Genomic DNA, 19,123 nt, shown 5'->3' with positions numbered 1-19,123 from the left:
GTACGGTTCTCAATCAGGGACAGGTGTATATCATTGTCTCTGATTGGGAATCATACTTAGGTAGCCCTTTTTCCCTGCTTCAGTGTGGGTAGTTGTCTTTGTTAGAGGTATCATAGCCCTGTTAAGCTTCACGATCGTTTTGTATAGTTTATTGTTTTTGTTGGTTACATTCTAATAAAAAGGAATATGTACGCTCACCACGCTGCACCTTGGTCCACTTCTTACGACGCCCGTGACATCCAGATGGTTGATGAACATAGTCATCTACTCCACCAACACTACGACCACCAGCGAGGTTCTCCATTCCTCTGACGGAGAGCCTCCTACCACTGGTTGTCACAGTGAGCCAGTCCCCCAGTCATCCCCAGCCGTCCGCCCAGGTCAGCGATGCCAGACTGTCCATTCCGGAGAAGTATGACAGTACTCCATCGAAATGTCGTGGCTTCCTACTACAGTGCTCCCTCAATTTCACCTGTCAGACGGGAGCCCTCACCACCGAGAGATCCAAAGTTGCCACTGTCATTTCCCTGCTGACCGGACGGTCGTTGGAATTGGCTATGATAGTCTGGGAGAGAGGAGAGGAGCTGGGTTCCTATGAGAGGGGCATAGCTCTGTTCAGGGCGGTCTTTGACCATTCTCCAGAGGTCCGAGAGGGAGGTGAAAAATTGTTCCTACTCCAGCAGGGTGCCCAGACCACTGTGGAGTACGCCCTCACCTTTCGGACTGTGGCAGCCTCCAGCGGATGTCATGAGCCGGCGCTCCACACTCTATTCCACGTTGGACTGCTTGAAGATATCCAGACAGAGTTGGCATGTCGGGATGACAACATATCCTTGGACGCTCTCACCATGATGGCCTTCCGTCTGGATAACCGTCTTCAGGAACGCCGGTGTCCACCTCACCTTTGCTGTATTGTTTTTGTTCACTTTCAGTACACTTCTCCTGTTTTGTTAAACCTGCTTGTTCTCATCATTAAACTTACCTTCTGCCCCTGCTTCCATACTCCAAGTGTATACGTTACAACAAGTGATATGTTCTAGTCCATTATCACACCTTAAATATCTTCTTATTGTGAGAAATTACACAGGTCACTCAAAACATTGATTCATTGTTTCAAAGTACAAATAGCTCTCACTTTAGATTAGGGACTGCAAAAATATTTAATTAGTAAATGGTTTACATATAAAACACTGTAAATGCTTTACAACTGGTTTATTACTGAACATTAACATAACGTGTTGACAAATTAGGTCATAAATATTAATGCCCCAAAAATGACATTCACACAATCAGAGGATTTTGTGGAAGGTATTTTTAGTGTTACAATACAGAAGTTCGACTTTATTATAGATAGCCCTTGTGCCCAGGGTCTGGGGGCTACCGGTGAAGCTGTTGATATCAGGTATGAAGGTAAGACCCAGATGCAGACGATGTCGAATTAACAATGGTTTAATAATCCAACAGGGGCAGACAATATACAGGTCAAGGCAGGCAGGGGTCAGTAACCAGAGGTGGGGCAACGGTACTGGACGGCAGGCAGGCTCAGGGTCAGGGTAGGCAGGGGTCAATAATCCATAGATGGGCAAAGGCACAGGTCGTCAGGCAGGCACAGAGGCAGGACAGGCAAAGGTCAAAACCAGGAGGGCGAGAAAAAGAGAGACTGGGAAAAGCAGGAGCTGAAGCAAAATATCTGGTTGACAAACAAGACGAACTGGCAACAGACAAACAGAAAACACAGGTTTAAATCCACAGGGGATAATGGAGAAGATGGGCGACACCTAAAGGGGGGTGGAGACAATCACAAAGACAGGTGAAACAGATCAGGGTGTGACAGTTGAGGAGATCTAACTTGATTAAATGGCTAATCGTGAATTATTCCTAAAGAGTTGTTATTTTTTGTGTGAAATGTTATTTTAGAAGTGCGTTGGAGATAATTGATTCAACTAAATGAAATGGAAATTACATTTAGTCTTTTGCTGTTTAAATCAGAGAAAACAACACACCAGAAAAGGAAAACGTAATTCAGGGGTGATTGGGTCAGAATACAGTGTTGTTGTTCTGCCAATAAATAGTACTTGTTCCAATGATCTAACTGAGACAAAGTCTCCCTCAACTTGAAGAAGTATAGTTCATAATTCAGTTCAGATGGACATTTCTAAACGTCTATGAAATGTTTATATGTAATGCCACTATTCATTTGAATGCATGTGCTAAAGTGCATACCCCATAAGGCCCTACAAAGGCAAAAAGCAGTAACTACGTAATTTATTTTACTGCAAAATCTGACTTATTTTTCTGTCTATACAGTACTTTCTGATACACCATTATATATTCGGATCAAATGGCTTGTTCCTGTGTCAGGAAACGAGTACCACATTAATCAGATAATATACTTGGCCGTTGAAACAGATCAAATTCATAGTTACTGCGTTTTGCCATTGTAGGGCAGCATCAACTTATGCTATTTCATCAACTTCCCTACTGTCAAATTTCCTAAACACTGACCAGCTGACATGTGGCGTGCCGTCATCTCTCCTGAGGTTGTGGAATATGGTCCAAACTGAGCACTGACACCTAAACCAGTTAGTCTGCACATTTATCATATGTCCATTGAAAAATAGAGTGACCAAAACATAACTCATAACATGTTTCCCCATTAAAATGCTAGGTTTAGTAAATGTTCCATTTCTTTCATCTCTAACCATCAGTAAGGTTGAAGGACAGGCTAATTGGGCACAGCAACATCCAATCCTGTCACACATTACATCATGCTTTCACAAATGATTTGTTTATCCAAGTGTTTGTTCAATTCTTTGCTCACATGAGCACGTGTGTGTGTGTGTGTGTGTGTGTGTGTGTGTGTGTGTGTGTGTGTATGTGTGTGTGTTTGTGTGTGTGTGTGTGTGTGTGTTCGCAGAGAGAAGCTGGGGAGGGGAGTGTCTGTCAGTAACTCAGGGATAAATAGAGAGGCAGAGCTCAGAGTTTGTCAGAAGGCGGACCTGACAGGGTCACACACAGGACCAAGCAGGAGCAGGACCTCAGCATTTTAACTTTTTATTACAAATGGAGAAACATGAAGATGTTCAATACTGTTTTCAGGACAGAAACTCTTCTTGCAGAAAGGCTTTGCTATCGACATCTATCTACATAACACTGTACATCTTCTTCTCATTGATTTCAGCAGTTACAGTATTTTTGAATGTACTGGTGATCATCTCCATCTCTCACTTCAAGCAGCTCCACACTCCAACCAACCTGCTCATCCTCTCTCTGGCTGTGTCAGATCTCCTGGTTGGACTGCTTGTGATACCAGTAATGACTGTAGCAATAATGGAACCATGCTGGGGTTTTGGGGAATATTTCTGTGTGTTTCATTTCTACATTACTTTTTTATGTACTTCTTTATCGCTTGGCAATTTGGTCTTGATATCTATTGACCGCTATGTTGCTGTGTGTGATCCCTTATTGTACCACTCTAAAATAACAATAACAGGAACTATCTGTTGTATATCCATCACCTGGTGTTGTTGTAGCATATATGATGCTGTTATTATAAAAAACTTTGTAAATGTACAGACACCCAGTAGGTGTTTGACAGAATGTGTTATTGTTGAAGGAATAACATGGGTTAATATAATTTACATTGTATTTATAATGGTTGTCCCATGCTCTATTATTATAACACTTTATATGAAAATCTTTGTGGTGGCCAGATCACAGGCCAGAAAGGTATTTTCAAAAGAGGCTGCCAGTGTGTCTGGTGTTAAAACTGTACAGGCAAATAAGTCTGAGAGAAAAGCAGCAAAAACTCTAGCTATAGTTGTTTTCAACTATCTCCTTTCTTGGATTCCATCTCTATTTATTTACTTTGTTTTTTCTGTTATAGGTGATCATTTCATATCATATTTCACCAGTTATCTGGCACTTTTTAATTCCTTAATTAATCCAATAATTTATGCTTTCTTTTATCCATGGTTCAAAGTGACAGCTAAACTTATTTTAACTTTGAAGATAAGACATTTATAGTTCCTATAATATGATTCACTAGTTCGGCAAACGTTTGTTTGATATAGTTTTGTTCTACAATTGGGGAATTATTTAATGTAACAATACACCGACATTACTTATCTCAGTGTTGTCATGATTGATACATTGTGGATCGTGTACTCCAAATGCCTAAGTGTGTCATTGTTCCGTGTTACTTAATGACAAATAGTATGTAAGTGTTCTAATAGTACATTTTGAGGACTTTGAGTCATTCTGTATGTTGTTTAACATCTCCCTCTAGAGGCTCAATTGTGACACAACGTCTTCATCAAGTGTAGTAAAGTTGAAATGTACAATACTGCATGATGTCAGATAACGTCCAGGTCTTAATAAATTCTGTATTGTATAAGTAGTTGATGGTAAATGGTAAGAATATGCAATTATGTATTCACTGAATAATAACATTCAGTATTAAACCAGGTGTAAGGCATTTCCAGTTTGCTCACCATTTGATATTAAGGCAACATTTGTGAAATGTTACTTAGTTAGGTATTCTCACATTTATAGATATTGGTTAACACACTAAATAGTTTGTAATGGATTAGTAAATAGTTTATTCATAATTCATTTATCAATACTCCCATATTTATTCACACATTTTTAAACAACTTGTATATTATGTAATCATGATTCAGGAGATAAGTCATCAGTTGTTTAATACATGTTCTTATAAACAATTTACTAATCATTAGTAAAGTAATTTTCAGTCCCTAATCTAAAGTGAAGACTATTCATACTTTCTTAATACTTTATAAATGTTCTGAACAGTGACCAGTGTAATTTATCACATAAAGATGGTCATGCTAATGGTAGATATTCCAGCAGTACCTGATGCTCCTTAAGGTCTCAAAATGACTTAAAACATATCAATGGTTAAACAATAAGCACAAAACACAGAGGATGTTAAAGGAAATATATTGATAATTTTATTTCCAAACAGTCACACTGTTGTAATAGTGTGCTGATGGAAGTAATATGTTTGTCTGAAAATGATAACATTCTTGTTTCTAGGAAGTGTGTAAAGGCTTTCTTCCTGGGAAGGAGAGGCCGACCAAAACGCAGTATGGTTACAGTTCATGTTAATTTAATAAGGTAACTCAAACATGGACAGGATACAAAACAATAACCGTGAAAACCGAAACAGTCCTAACTGGTGCATAAAACACAAAGACAGGAAACAACCACCCACAAAACCCAACACAAAACAGGCTACCTAAATATGGTTCCCAATCAGAGACAATGACTAACACCTGCCTCGGATTGAGAACCATATCAGGCCAAACATAGAAATAGACAAACCAGACACACAACATAGAATTCCCACCCAGCTCACGTCCTGACCAACACTAAAACAAGGAAAACACACAAGAACTATGGTCAGAACGTGACAAAGTGACTGATTGCACTCATTATTATCAAATAAAATACAATTGTATTGATTAAAAACATGTGTTTAGCAGATGTTATTGCGGGTGTTGCGAAATGCTTATGCATCTACTTCTGACAGTGCAGCTATATCTAACAAGTAATATCCAACAATTTCACAACAAATACCTAATACACACAAATCTAAGTAAAGGACTGGAATTAAGAATATATTAATATATGGATGAGCAATGTCATAGTGGCACAGACTAAGATCAGTTTATAGGCTGCTTATAGGGTAAGGGAACCAATATCCAACATACTGAACATTACGTTTCAAGGGTTATTACCTTCAATATACTACAAAATCAATTAAAAATCAAATTGTATTAAATTGTTAAATTGTATCATATTAAAGTAAAATAATGGAAATGAGAAATATATAAATATTTGGACAAGTCATGTCTGAGTGGTATTGACAAAAAATACAGTAGAATACAGTGTTTACATATGAGATGAGTAAAGCAGTATGTAAACATTATTAAATTGACTAGTGTTCCATTATTAAAGTGACCAGTAATTCCATGTCTATGTACATAGGGCAGCGTCCTCTAAGGTGCAGGGTTGAGTAACATGGTGGTGGTCGCCTTGAGATGGGTATTTAACAGTCTGATGGCTTTGAGATAGAAGCTGTTTTTCGGTCTCTCAGTCACAGCTTTGATGCACCTGTACTGACCTCGCCTTCTGGATGATAACGGGGGGAACAGTCCGTGGCTCAGGTGGCTGATGTCCTTGATGATCTTTTTGGCCTTCCTGTGACATCGGGTACTGTAGGTTTACTGGAGGGCAGGCAGGGTGCCCTCTGTGATGTGTTTGGCAGACTACACCATCCTCTGGAGAGCCCTAAATATTCAGACCCTTTATGCTGTACCTCGTTGAAGCATCTATGCCAGCGATTACAGGGTATTTGGAGTGTTTCTCCCATTCTTCTCTGCAGATCCTCAAAAGCTCTGTCAGGTCGGATGGGGAGCGTCTCTGCATAGCTATTTTCAGATCTCTCCACAGACGTCCAATCAGGTTATAGTCCGGGCTCTGGCTGGCACATTCAGAGGCTTGTCCCGAAGCCACTCCTGCATTGTCTTGGCTGTGTGCTTATGGTCATTGTTCTTTTGGAAGGTGAACCTTTGACCAGGCCTGAGATCCTGATAGCTCTGGAGTAGGTTTTCGTCAAGGATCTCTCTGTTCTTTGCTCCGTTCATCTTTCCCTTAATCCTGACTAGTCTCTCAGTCCCTGCCGCTGAAAAGATTTCCACAGCATGATGCTGCCACCACCATGCTTCACCATAGGGATGGTGCCAGCTTGGCTTTCAGGCCAAATAGTTCAATTTTGGATTCATCAGACCAGAGAATCTTGATTCTCATGGTCTGAGAGTCCTTTAGGTGACATTTGGCAAACTCCTAGGCTGTTATGTGCCTTTTACTGTAGAGTGGCTTCCGTCTGGCCTGATTTTTGGAGTGCTGCAGAGATGTTTGTCCTTCTGGAAGGTTCTCCCTTCTCCACAGAGGCACTCTGTGAACATCGGGTTCTTGGTCACCTCCATGACCAAGGCCCTTCTACCCGATTGCTCAGTTTGGCCGGGCCGCCAGCTCTAGGAAGAGTCTTTATGATTCCAAACTTCTTCCATTTAAGAATGATGGAGGCCACTGTGTTTTGGGGGTCCTTCGGTGCTGTAGACATGTTTTGCTATCCTTCCCCAGATGACACAATCCTGTCTAGGAGCTCCACGGACAATTCCTTCCCATCTTGGTTTCTGCTCTGACATGCACTGTCAACTGTGGGACCTTATATAGACAGGTGTGTACCCTTTCCAAATCATGTCCAATCAATTGAACCTACCACAGGTGTACTCCAATCAAGATGTAGAAACATCTCAAGGATGATCAATGGAAACAAGATGCACCTGAGCTCAATTTCGAGTCTCATAGCAAAGTGTCTAAATTCTTATGTAAGTAAGGCATTTCTGTTTTTCAGTTTTAATTCACTAAAAAGCTGTTTGTGGGGTATTGTGTGTAGATTTATGAGAGAAAAACAAGGATTTAATACCTTTTAGAATACCTTTAAAATAAGCCAGGAATACTTTCCGCACTGTATGTATGAAAATACCCTAAAATAAAAGGTGCCATAATGTCGCCTCATATTAAAAATATGGTCTCACATCCAAAGTGCTGGAGTAAAGGGCCACATTTCTTTAAATGTTTTCCTGCAGAGTGAAACAAGGGGACATCAATTGCTTTCAGAATGTGCAGATGCCAAAGGACGGCAATACAATTCACAATCTGTTACAGAGGGATAACTTGACATATTCTATACTGAAGAAAAACATAAATGCATGAGTTTACTGAGTTACAGTCATATAAGGAAATCAGTCAATTGAATTATATCCTTCCTGTTTGGCCCTGTCCGGGGGATGTCATCGGATGGGGCTACAGTGTCTCCTGTCCCCTCCTGTCTCAGCCTCCAGTATTTATGCTGCAGTAGTTTATGTGTCGGGGGGCTAGGGTCAGTTTGTTATATGTGGAGTACTTCTCCTGTCCTATCCGGTGTCCTGTGTGAATCTAAGTATGCTATCTCTAATTCTCTCTTTCTTTCTCTCTCTCGGAGGACCTGAGACCTAGGACCATGCCTCAGGACTACCTGACATGATGACTCCTTGCTGTCCCCAGTCCACCTGGCCATGCTGCTGCTCCAGTTTCAACTGTTCTGCCTGTGATTATTATTAATTGACCATGCTGGTCATTTATGAACATTTGAACATCTTGGCCATGTTCTGTTATAATCTCCACCCGGCACAGCCAGAAGAGGACTGGCCACCCCACAAAGCCTGGTTCCTCTCTAGGTTTCTTCCTAGGTTTTGGCCTTTCTAGGGAGTTTTTCCTAGCCACCGTGCTTCTACACCTGCATTGCTTGCTGTTTGGGGTTTTAGGATGGGTTTCTGTACAGCGCTTTGAGATATCAGCTGATGTACGAAAGGCTATATAAATGAACTTGATTTGATTTGATTTGAATTACATTTGTTAGTCCCTAATCTATGGATTTCACATGTTTGGGAATACAGATATGCATCTGTTGGTCACAGATAGACTACATATACAAATGTACGGGGACTCCCCTTCAAATTAGTGGATCTGGCTATTTCAGCCTCAACCATTGTTGACATTTTTGAGCTAGGCCACTTAGCTCCAGTGAAGGGAAATCTTAACACTACAGCATGCAATGACCCCAGCTAGCACCTCCTAATCGGCCAACACCAATGGACGACTTCACTAATGTTCCTGTGGCTGAATGTAAGTCCCTGCAGCAATGTTCCAACATCTAGTGAAAAGCCTTCCCAGAAGAGTGAGGACTGTTGTAACAGCAAACGGCGGACCAACTCCATATTATTGCCCATGATTTTGGAATGAGATGTTCAACGAGCAGGTGTCCACATGCATTTTGGTCATGTAGCATACCTTGAAAAACAAAGTAGGGATGTGGATCAGAAAACCAGTCAGTGTCTTGTGTGACCACCATTTTCCTCATGCAGCGCAAAACATCTCCTTTGCATGATCCCACAGGTGAAGATACCGATGGTCTGCGATTATTCCAAACTCACAAAAATATTTATCTCAAATTTTGTACACAAATTTGTTTAAATCAATTATATTGAGCATGTCCCGATTGCCTATCTTGCCTGACAGGTTTGGCAAGTCTAGATGCTGTCAAGATTCTGCATTACTGACGCCATTTCCTGTCACAACTTGCAGACTTGTTTATGTGTTGCTGTGCATTTTGTTGCCAACCTTAACTTTGCTACCTGACAACTTTACAGTTTTTACTTTTTAATTACCGTTTATTTTTTTTGTTTTTTCCTCACTCAACTTTTTTTCATTAAGCTTTTTCACTCCGGACTCTTTATCTGGACGTGGTTCGTCAAGACCTTCAACAGCCGAAGCTAAGTTGTAACATTAACATGATGCCTTCTAATTGCAGTCGCTGTACTCATAATATACAGGAGAACGATCGCCTTACGGCGAAGATAGCCATGTTGCAAGCCCAGCTTCAGACGCAATCGTTAGGCAAGGGTAATTTCAGAGTAGGAAAGGATGAAACAGCGCCTGTTCCACCAGTAAGTACAGATATTAATGTTAGTATAAATCCCCTGGCACAGTCCCGGCAGCCGGACAACTTTCTCATGGTTTCTGGTGAGAAATGTTGTAGGACTGCTCAACCGGAGTCGCTCATTCAGCCGACAGAAACTTTCAACCGGTTTTCCCCATTAAACAACAAGTCGGAGTCTGGGGCCGAGCCTTCTCTTGTCTCTTGTCTCTACTCCTCCCGTTATGGGGTCTGAGACGCCGAAGCATCCCACCATTAGCTCTGACAAATTGAAAACCCTAGTCATTGGCGACTCCATTACCTGCAGTATTAGACTTAAAACAAATCATCCAGCGATCAAACACTGTTTACCAGGGGGCAGGGCTACCGACATTAAGGCTAATCTGAAGATGGTGCTGGCTAAAGCTAAAACTGGCGAGTGTAGAGAGTATAGAGATATTGTTATCTACGTCGGCACCAGCGATGTTAGGATGAAACAGTCAGAGGTCACAAAGTGCAACATAGCTTCAGCGTGTAAATCAGCTAGAAAGATGTGTCGGCATCGAGTAATTGTCTCTGGCCCCCTCCCAGTTAGGGGGAGTGTGAGCTCTACAGCAGAGTCTCACAACTCAATCGCTGGTTGAAAACTGTTTTCTGCCCCTCCCAAAATATATAATTTGTTGATAATTGGCCCTCTTTCTGGGACTCACCCACAAACAGGACCAAGCCTGGCCTGCTGAGGAGTGACAGACTCCATCCTAGCTGGAGGGGTGCTCTCATCTTATCTACCAACATAGACAGGGCTCTAACTCCTCTAGCTCCACAATGAAATAGGGTGCAGGCCAGGCAGCAGGCTGTTAGCCAGCCTGCCAGCTTAGTGGAGTCTGCCACTAGCACAGTCAGTGTAGTCAGCTCAGCTATCCCCATTGAGACGGTGTCTGTGCCTCGACCTGAGTTGGAAAAAAATAAACATGGCGGTGTTCGCCTTAGCAATCTCACTAGGATAAAGACCTCCTCTATTCCTGTCATTATTGAAAGAGATTGTGATACCTCACATCTCAAAATAGGGCTACTTAATGTTAGATTCCTCACTTCAAATGCAATTTTTTCAATGAACTAATCACTGATCATGATGTGATTGGCCTGATGTGATTGTGCTTAAGCCTGATGAATTTACTGTGTTAAATGAGGCCTCACCTCTTGGTTACACTAGTGACCATATCCACCGTGCATCCCGCAAAGGGGGAGGTGTTGCTATTATTTACGATAGCAAATTTCAAATTACAAAAAAAATGACGTTTTCGTCTTTTGAGAATCTGGTCTTGAAATCTATGCAGCCTACTCAATCACTTTTTATAGCTACTGTTTACAGGCCTCCTGGGCCATACAGAGTTCCTCATTGAGTTCCCTGAATCCGATCGGAAATTGAAGTCATAGCAGATAATATTCTAATTTAAGATGACTTTAATTTTCACATGGAAAAGTCCACAGACCCACTCCAAAAGGCTTTCGGAGCCATCATCGACATTGTCCAACATGTCTCTGGACCTATTCACTGTCACAGTCATACTCTGGACCTAATTTTGTCCCATGGAATAAATGTTGTGGATCTTAATGTTTTTCCTCGTAATCCTGGACTATCGGACCACCATTTTATTATGTTTGCAATTGCAACAAATAATCTGCTTAGACCCCAACCAAGGAGCATCAAAAGTCGTGCTATAAATTCACAGACAACACAAAGATTCCTTGATGCCCTCCAGACTCCCTCTGCCTAGGGCAGGGACGTCAGAGGACAAAAATCAGTTAACCACCTAACTGAGGAACTCAATTTAACCTTGCACAATACCCTAGATGCAGTTTCACCGCTAAAAACTAAAAACATTTGTCATAAGATACTAGCTATCAATACTCTTACACAAATGCTTGTGTAGCTTTGGTTGAAAGCATATTTTGAAAATCTGAGATGACAGTGTTGTTAACAAAAGGCTAAGCTTGTGTTTGAATATGTTTATTTAATTTCATTTGCGATTTTCATGAATAGGAAACGTTGCGTTATGGTAATGAGCTTGAGAATATGATTACGCTCCCGGATACGGGATTGCTAGTCGCTAGAGGTTAAAGGTCAAAAACGAAAATAGAGTGCTAATTTGACCGCATCACATCAACGTACATGAACCTACGGTGTCAGGAAAAAAAGAACCAGACATTTATCTATCGTAATTTAAGAGAAATAGCAAAATGTACAATCGGTGATGCTCAAAGAAATGTGTTAAGATGGGTTTCAGAACTCTACGTGATTTCTGTGATTTTCTTAGATTTTCTGAAATAACACTCATTCAACCCTATGTCAGTTCTTACTGTAAAGACTTAAAACTCAAAATTCTGTAAGAGCCTACCCCAAGGGGCGACAGGGTAGCCTAGTGGTTAGAGCGTTGGACTAATAACCGAAAGGTTGCAAGTTCAAAGCCTCGAGCTGACAAGGTACAAATCTAACGTTCTGCCCCTCAACAGGCAGTTAACCAACTATGCCGTCATTGAAAATAAGAATTTGTTCTTAACTGACTTGCCTAGTTAAATAAAGGTACACATTTTTAAAAAAGGAGGATATGTGTTCACTTTCAGCTTCCTGTGTCAACCGGAAGTGCCTTAAATTGGAGTCACAGGGGCTGTTCATCTCACAGTTTACAATGATATCTCTACACGTAGGAATACATTGCCTGCTCCCCTAAATTCAACCTGAAGCCTATGTGGGTTATGAATGCCTTATGAACCTGTCTTCGATGACAATTCATCAGGCCACTATGAGGTCTACCTGTGTTGATTCTAAGCTTCCTGGAGCAACCGGAAGTGATTAAATTCACCCTAAAGGTGTTTTGATATACCAAACCTGCAGTTTGTGAGACACTGCATTCAACCCTGTGTAGATAGGTCAATTCTGAACGTAAAGACTTTAAACTCAGGATTCTGTAATAGCATAACCCAATCAGGATATGTGTTTACTTTTAGCTTCCTGTGCCAACCGGAAGTGCCTTAAATTGAGGTCACAGTGTCTGTTTTGAAGGGTTAAAAAATGCACATCTTTCCAAAACTTCATATGTGTGATTAGGCAACCCTCAGCTAGGCCTACACATAATGTCAGCACTGGACCCGCAACTAGAACGTTACTACGTGTTTTATGTTTTTTTTTGCAATATGTAACTTGTTGACGCACCACATCCCAGTAGCGGGATAATTGTCATCAGCAATGCTGAATAGCATAGCGCTACAGTCAAATAATATTACTAAAAAATATTCATATTCATGAAATCACAAGTGCAATATTGCAAAACACAGCTTAGCCTTTTGTTAATCCACCTGTCGTCTCAGATTTTGAAATGATGCTTTACAGCGAAAGCAATACAAGCGCTTGTGTAAATTTATCGATCGCACGACAAAACATTAAGTACACTTAGTATCAGGTAGCTTGGTCACGAAAATCAAAAGAGCAATTAAATTAATCGTTTACCTTTGATGATCTTCGGATGTTTTCACTCACGAGACTCCCAGTTACATAACAAATGTTCCTTTTGTTTCTTAAAGATTATTTTTATATCCAAAATACCTCCGTTTGTTTGTCGCGTTATGTTCAGCGGTCACGACAACGCAGACGAAAATTCAAAATAATATCCATAATGTCCACAGAAAACATGTCAAACGTTTTTTATAATTAATCATCAAAGTATTTATAATATACACATATATATATATATATATATATATATATATATATATATATATATATATATATATATATATATATGTATATATATATATATATATATATATACACTTACGCAATGTGATCTTTCTCGCTCAATTTTCAAAATAAAAGCCTGAAACTATGTCAAAAGACTGTGGACACCTTAGGGAAGCCATGGAAAAAGGAATCTGGTTGATATCCCTTTAAATGGAGGATAGGCATGCATAGGAGCAGAGATGTTTCAAAATAAGAGGCACTTCCTGATTGAATTTTCCTCAGATTTTCACCTCCAATATCAGTTATGTTATACTCACAGACAATATCTTGACAGTTTTGGAAACTTTGGAGTGTTTTCTATCCTTATATGACAATTAAATGAATATTCTAGTTTCTGAGGCTGAAAAATAGGCAGTTTCAAATGGGTACGTTTTTTTGCCAAAAACCAAAATACTGCCCCCTACACACAAACGGTTAAACAGTGCTAGACCATCACATAATTGACAGACTGAAATCAACACCAACGAGCGATGTAGTGGAATCCGAATCACTGCCCGGCCATCCTAAGTTCATCGGGCCAGTCATTTTATTTTGAGCATGTCAAATTCGTGATGTTAAATGCCCAATGAAACATATTGCAAATGGACAGCCGTGGGCCTGGTGATTGGAACGGGTTTCTAGGAGAACATTTTAAAATGTTTTTTTTAATGCCTTTAGGTGGTGCAAGGGGCCACGGTTGCGTAGGGAGCACCCCCCCCCCACCCGTGCCCATCCACTAGGGGGAGCCCCTGGTCATTTTTGACGTTTTTCAAAATGTTTTAAAAACAACAGTGTCCCACTTCTCCCTCATCATACATGACAAATAGATCATATAGGTTGATTCATGGTGCTATATATCATTTGGGCAGTATAAATGGGTTTGTAAATTGACTTCCTATGGTCGTACATGGCAAATGGACATAACATCCTGTTTGGCACTTTCAATACTTTCATATTGCATTTGTACTTTTCTTATGGCATTTGGCAATGGTTCCTTGACCTTTGACTTTAGCCTTCCTATGAAATCATATTGCAAATGGACAATACATATGCCTTATGGACAATTAAAATATTAAGATATTAAAATTAAACAATTAAAATATTACAAAAATATGTTCATACAGTTCTTATACATGTATAATTGACAAAAGAAACATCTAAATCAAAATTTGACTCTTTGGCCTTGACTTGATGTGCATTTGGGTATGGGGGTACCGGTACAGAGTCAATGTGGAGGCTATGTACAGGGTGTACCGGTACAGAGTCAATGTGGAGGCTATATACAGGGGGTACCTTTACAGAGTCAATGTGCGGGGCACCAGTTAGTCGAGGTAAGTGAGGTAATATGTACATGTAGGTAGAGTTAAAGTGACTATACATAGATAATAAACAGAGAGTAGCAGCAGAGTAGAAGAGGAGGGGAACAATGCAAATAGTCTGGGTAGCTATTTGATTAGTTGTTCAGCAGTCGTATGGCTTGGGGGTAGAAGATATTAAGAAGCCTTTTGGACCTAGACTTGGCAGTCCAGTACCGCTTGCCGTGCGTTAGCTGAGGGAACAGTCTGTGACTAGGGTGGCTGGAGTCTTTACTCACTACCCTCTAAAGTGCCTTGCGGTCGGAGGCCGAGCAGTTACAAATACCAGGCAGTGATGCTCTCGATGGTGCAGCTGTAGAACTTTTTGAGGATCTGAGGACCCATGCTAAATCTTTTCAGTCTCCTGAGGGTGAATAGACTTTGTCGTGCTCTCTTCATGACTGTCTTAGTGTGCTTGGACCATGATAGTTTGTTTGTGATGTGGACACCAAGGAACTTGAAGCTGTCAACCTGCTCCACTACAGCCACGTCAATGAGGACGAGTGCATGCTCTCTCCTCCTTTTCCTGTAGTCCACAATCTTCTTTGTCTTGATCACTGGCACCACACGTCCAGGTCTCTGACCTCCTCCCTATAGGCTGTCTCATAATTGTTGGTGATCTGGCCTACCACTGTTGTGTCATCGGCAAATGTAATGATGGTGTTGGAGTTGTGCCTGGTCATATGGTCATGCAGACATCAGTGAACAGGGAGTACAGTAGGGGACTGAGCACGCACCCCTGAGGGGCCCTCTGTTTTGAGGATAAGCGTTGCGGGATGAGTTGTTACCTACCCTTACCACCTGGGGGCGGCCCGTCAGGAAGACCATTCTGAGCAATATTAATGGGAAGATATAGTATGGGTGAGGATTTAGTCACAAAACAAAGGTTTTTAAACATGGGAAATAGGATAACTGTGCAGACTTACTGTTTTTGGTGATGTCAGTGCTCAGTTTGGAACATAATTCACAACCTCAGGAAACGAGATGGCACGCCACATGTCAGCTGGCTGGTGTTGGAAAGCTGATAATAAGGAAGTTGATGAGATGGCATAACTTTATTGTGTACATTCTTATAGCACATTCAATCAGAATTAATAGTGGGATTCCATAGGAACATTCCATAGACGTTTAGAAATGTCCATCTGAACTGAATTATGAACCACACTTCTTCAAGTTGAGGGACACTTTGTCTCAGTTACATCATGGGGACAAGTACTTTTTTGTCAGACATCAGAACAACCAAGATGTATTCTGACCAAATCACCCATTGATGTGACCAAGAAATATGATTTCCAGTTCGGCTCAGTTGTATCGATCAGTGATCTCAAAAGCACTTAGGGGCAATTCAAAATGTACTGGGAATATTTTCATTGAACCCTTGTACTGTAAAAACAAATGTACACACCCTCCCCCTCATTGAATTAACTCTAAATAATGCTTAGAAACGTGGTTATTGACATTGACACTTCAGCATACTTTTGTGGCACAGTCGATGCCGCGCAGGGCTACGGGCCAGAAGGTTGAGGGATCGCCGACCACCACGGACGAGCTCAATCTCCTTGCATGTTTCATTAGGCCTACAACACAAGGAGATCTGGCTGCAGGCAATTAAAATCTAGCGGGATATTAGATATCCAATATTTTGATCCCAATCATATACAATGCATGGAACGCAACATACGTTTTCACCAATAGTTTTCTGTGCCAATGCATCACACAACTAAAAACAAAGCATACCCACTTCGGCGCTTCAATATCATGGCTTGCATTTTCATCATCACAATAATCATACTTTGACAATAGCGACAAACAGAAAATACATCCCTCCCTACCTTCTAAGCCTTACCAGTATCGAAGGCTTAGCTTTAAAATCTGTCAGGTTCATTGAATAGTACCCGCAAAACACCAGTCTCAACGTCAACAGTGAAGAGGCGACTGTGGGATGCTAGGCAAAGTTCCTCTGTCCAGTCCACTTTTGCCCATCTTAAAACTTCTTAGGGCTGAAATCCCGTTAACGGGATCGATATGACAACAGCCAGTGAAAGTGCAGGGCGCCAAATTCAAAACAACAGAAATATCATAATTAAAAATCCTCAAACATACAAGTATCTTATACCATTTTAAAGGTAATCTTGTTGTTAATCCCACCACAGTGTCCGATTTCAAATAGGCTTTACAGCGAAAGCACCACAAATGATTATGTTAGGTCAGAGCCAAGCCACAGAAAAACAATGGCATTTTTCCAGCCAAAGAGAGGAGTCACAAAAAGAGATAAAATTAATCACTAACCTTTGATGACCTTCATCTGATGACAGTCATAGGATTTCATGTTATACAATATAAGAATGTTTTGTTTGATAAAGTTCATATAAAAAAATCTGAGTTTACATTGGCGCGGTATTGTCAGTAGTTCCAAAAACATCCGGTGATTTTGCAGAGAGCCACATCAATTTACAGAAATACTCATTATAAATGTTGATGAAAATACAAGTGTTATGAATGGAACTTTAGATACACATCTCCTTAATGCAACCGCTGTGTCAGCTAAAAAAAAAGCTTTATAGAAAAAGGCAAACCATGCAATAATCTGAGAACGGCGCTCAGACAACAAATACAGTGCCTTGCGAAAGTATTCGGCCCCCTTGAACTTTGCGACCTTTTGCCACATTTCAGGCTTCAAACATAAAGATATAAAACTGTATTTTTTTTGTGAAGAATCAACAACACTTGGGACACAATCATGAAGTGGAACGACATTTATTGGATATTTCAAACTTTTTTAACAAATCGAAAACTGAAAAATTGGGCGTGCAAAATTATTCAGCCCCTTTACTTTCAGTGCAGCAAACTCTCTCCAGAAGTTCAGTGAGGATCTCTGAATGATCCAATGTTGACCTAAATGACTAATGATGATAAATACAATCCACCTGTGTGTAATCAAGTCTCCGTATAAATGCACCTGCACTGTGATAGTCTCAGAGGTCCGTCAAAAGCGCAGAGAGCATCATGAAGAACAAGGAACACACCAGGCAGGTCCGAGATACTGTTGTGAAGAAGTTTAAAGCCGGATTTGGATACAAAAACATTTCCCAAGCTTTAAACATCCCAAGGAGCACTGTGCAAGCGATAATATTGAAATGGAAGGAGTGTCAGACCACTGCAAATCTACCAAAACCTGGCCGTCCCTCTAAACTTTCAGCTCATACAAGGAGAAGACTGATCAGAGATGCAGCCAAGAGGCCCATGATCACTCTGGATGAACTGCAGAGATATACAGCTGAGGTGGGAGACTCTGTCCATAGGACAACAATCAGTCGTATATTGCACAAATCTGGCCTTTATGGAAGAGTGGCAAGAAGAAAGCCATTTCTTAAAGATATCCATAAAAAGTGTTGTTTAAAGTTTGCCACAAGCCACCTGGGAGACACACTAAACATGTGGAAGAAGGTGCTCTGGTCAGATGAAACCAATATTGAACTTTTTGGCAACAATGCAAAACGTTATGTTTGGCGTAAAAGCAACACAGCTCATCACCCTGAACACACCATCCCCACTGTCAAACATGGTGGTGGCAGCATCATGGTTTGGGCCTGCTTTTCTTCAGCAGGGACAGGGAAGATGGTTAAAATTGATGGGAAGATGGATGGAGCCAAATACAGGACCATTCTGGAAGAAAACCTGATGGAGTCTGCAAAAGACCTGAGACTGGGACGGAGATTTGTCTTCCAACAAGACAATGATCCAAAACATAAAGCAAAATCTACAATGGAATGGTTCAAAAATAAACATATCCAGGTGTTAGAATGGCCAAGTCAAAGTCCAGACCTGAATCCAATCGAGAATCTGTGGAAAGAACTGAAAACTGCTGTTCACAAATGCTCTCCATCCAACCTCACTGAGCTCGAGCTGTTTTGCAAGGAGGAATGGGAAAAAATGTCAGTCTCTCGATGTGCAAAACTGATAGAGACATACCCCAAGCGACTTACAGCAGTAATCGCAGCAAAAGGTGGCGCTACAAAGTATTAACTTAAGGGGGCTGAATAATTTTGCACGCCCAATTTTTAAGTTTTTGATTTGTTAAAAAAGTTTGAAATATCCAATAAATGTCGTTCCACTTCATGATTGTGTCCCACTTGTTGTTGATTCTTCACAAAAAAATACAGTTTTATATCTTTATGTTTGAAGCCTGAAATGTGGCAAAAGGTTGCAAAGTTCAAGGGGGCCGAATACTTTCGCACTGTAGCCTCCACATTTACCCTGTACCGGTACACCCTGCATATAGCCTCCACATTGACTATGTACCGGTACCGCCTGTCTATAGCCTCCACATTAACTCTGTACTGGTACCCCCTGTCTATAGCCTCCACATTGACTCTGTACCGGTACCCCCTGTATATAGCCTCCACATTGACTCTATACCGGTACCCCCTGTATATAGCCTCC

At 40.9% G+C, this 19,123-nt stretch overlaps 1 protein-coding gene across 1 annotated transcript; it reads left to right on the top strand.

Moving 5' to 3' along the window:
- Window positions 1-3,063: 3,063 nt before the first annotated feature.
- Window positions 3,064-4,026, top strand: LOC110501910 (trace amine-associated receptor 6). Its single transcript, XM_036959082.2, has one exon. It carries the CDS (start codon window positions 3,064-3,066, stop codon window positions 4,024-4,026), a length of 963 nt encoding a protein of 320 aa, XP_036814977.2.
- The last annotated feature ends 15,097 nt before the right edge of the window (window positions 4,027-19,123 follow it).

This window comes from Oncorhynchus mykiss, chromosome 22 (assembly GCF_057628025.1).
Source record: "Oncorhynchus mykiss isolate SJ-2025 chromosome 22, ASM5762802v1, whole genome shotgun sequence".
NCBI lineage: Eukaryota > Metazoa > Chordata > Actinopteri > Salmoniformes > Salmonidae > Oncorhynchus > Oncorhynchus mykiss.
The sequence above is the reverse complement of the archived record's forward strand: the minus strand, read 5'-3'. Positions and strand labels throughout refer to the sequence as shown.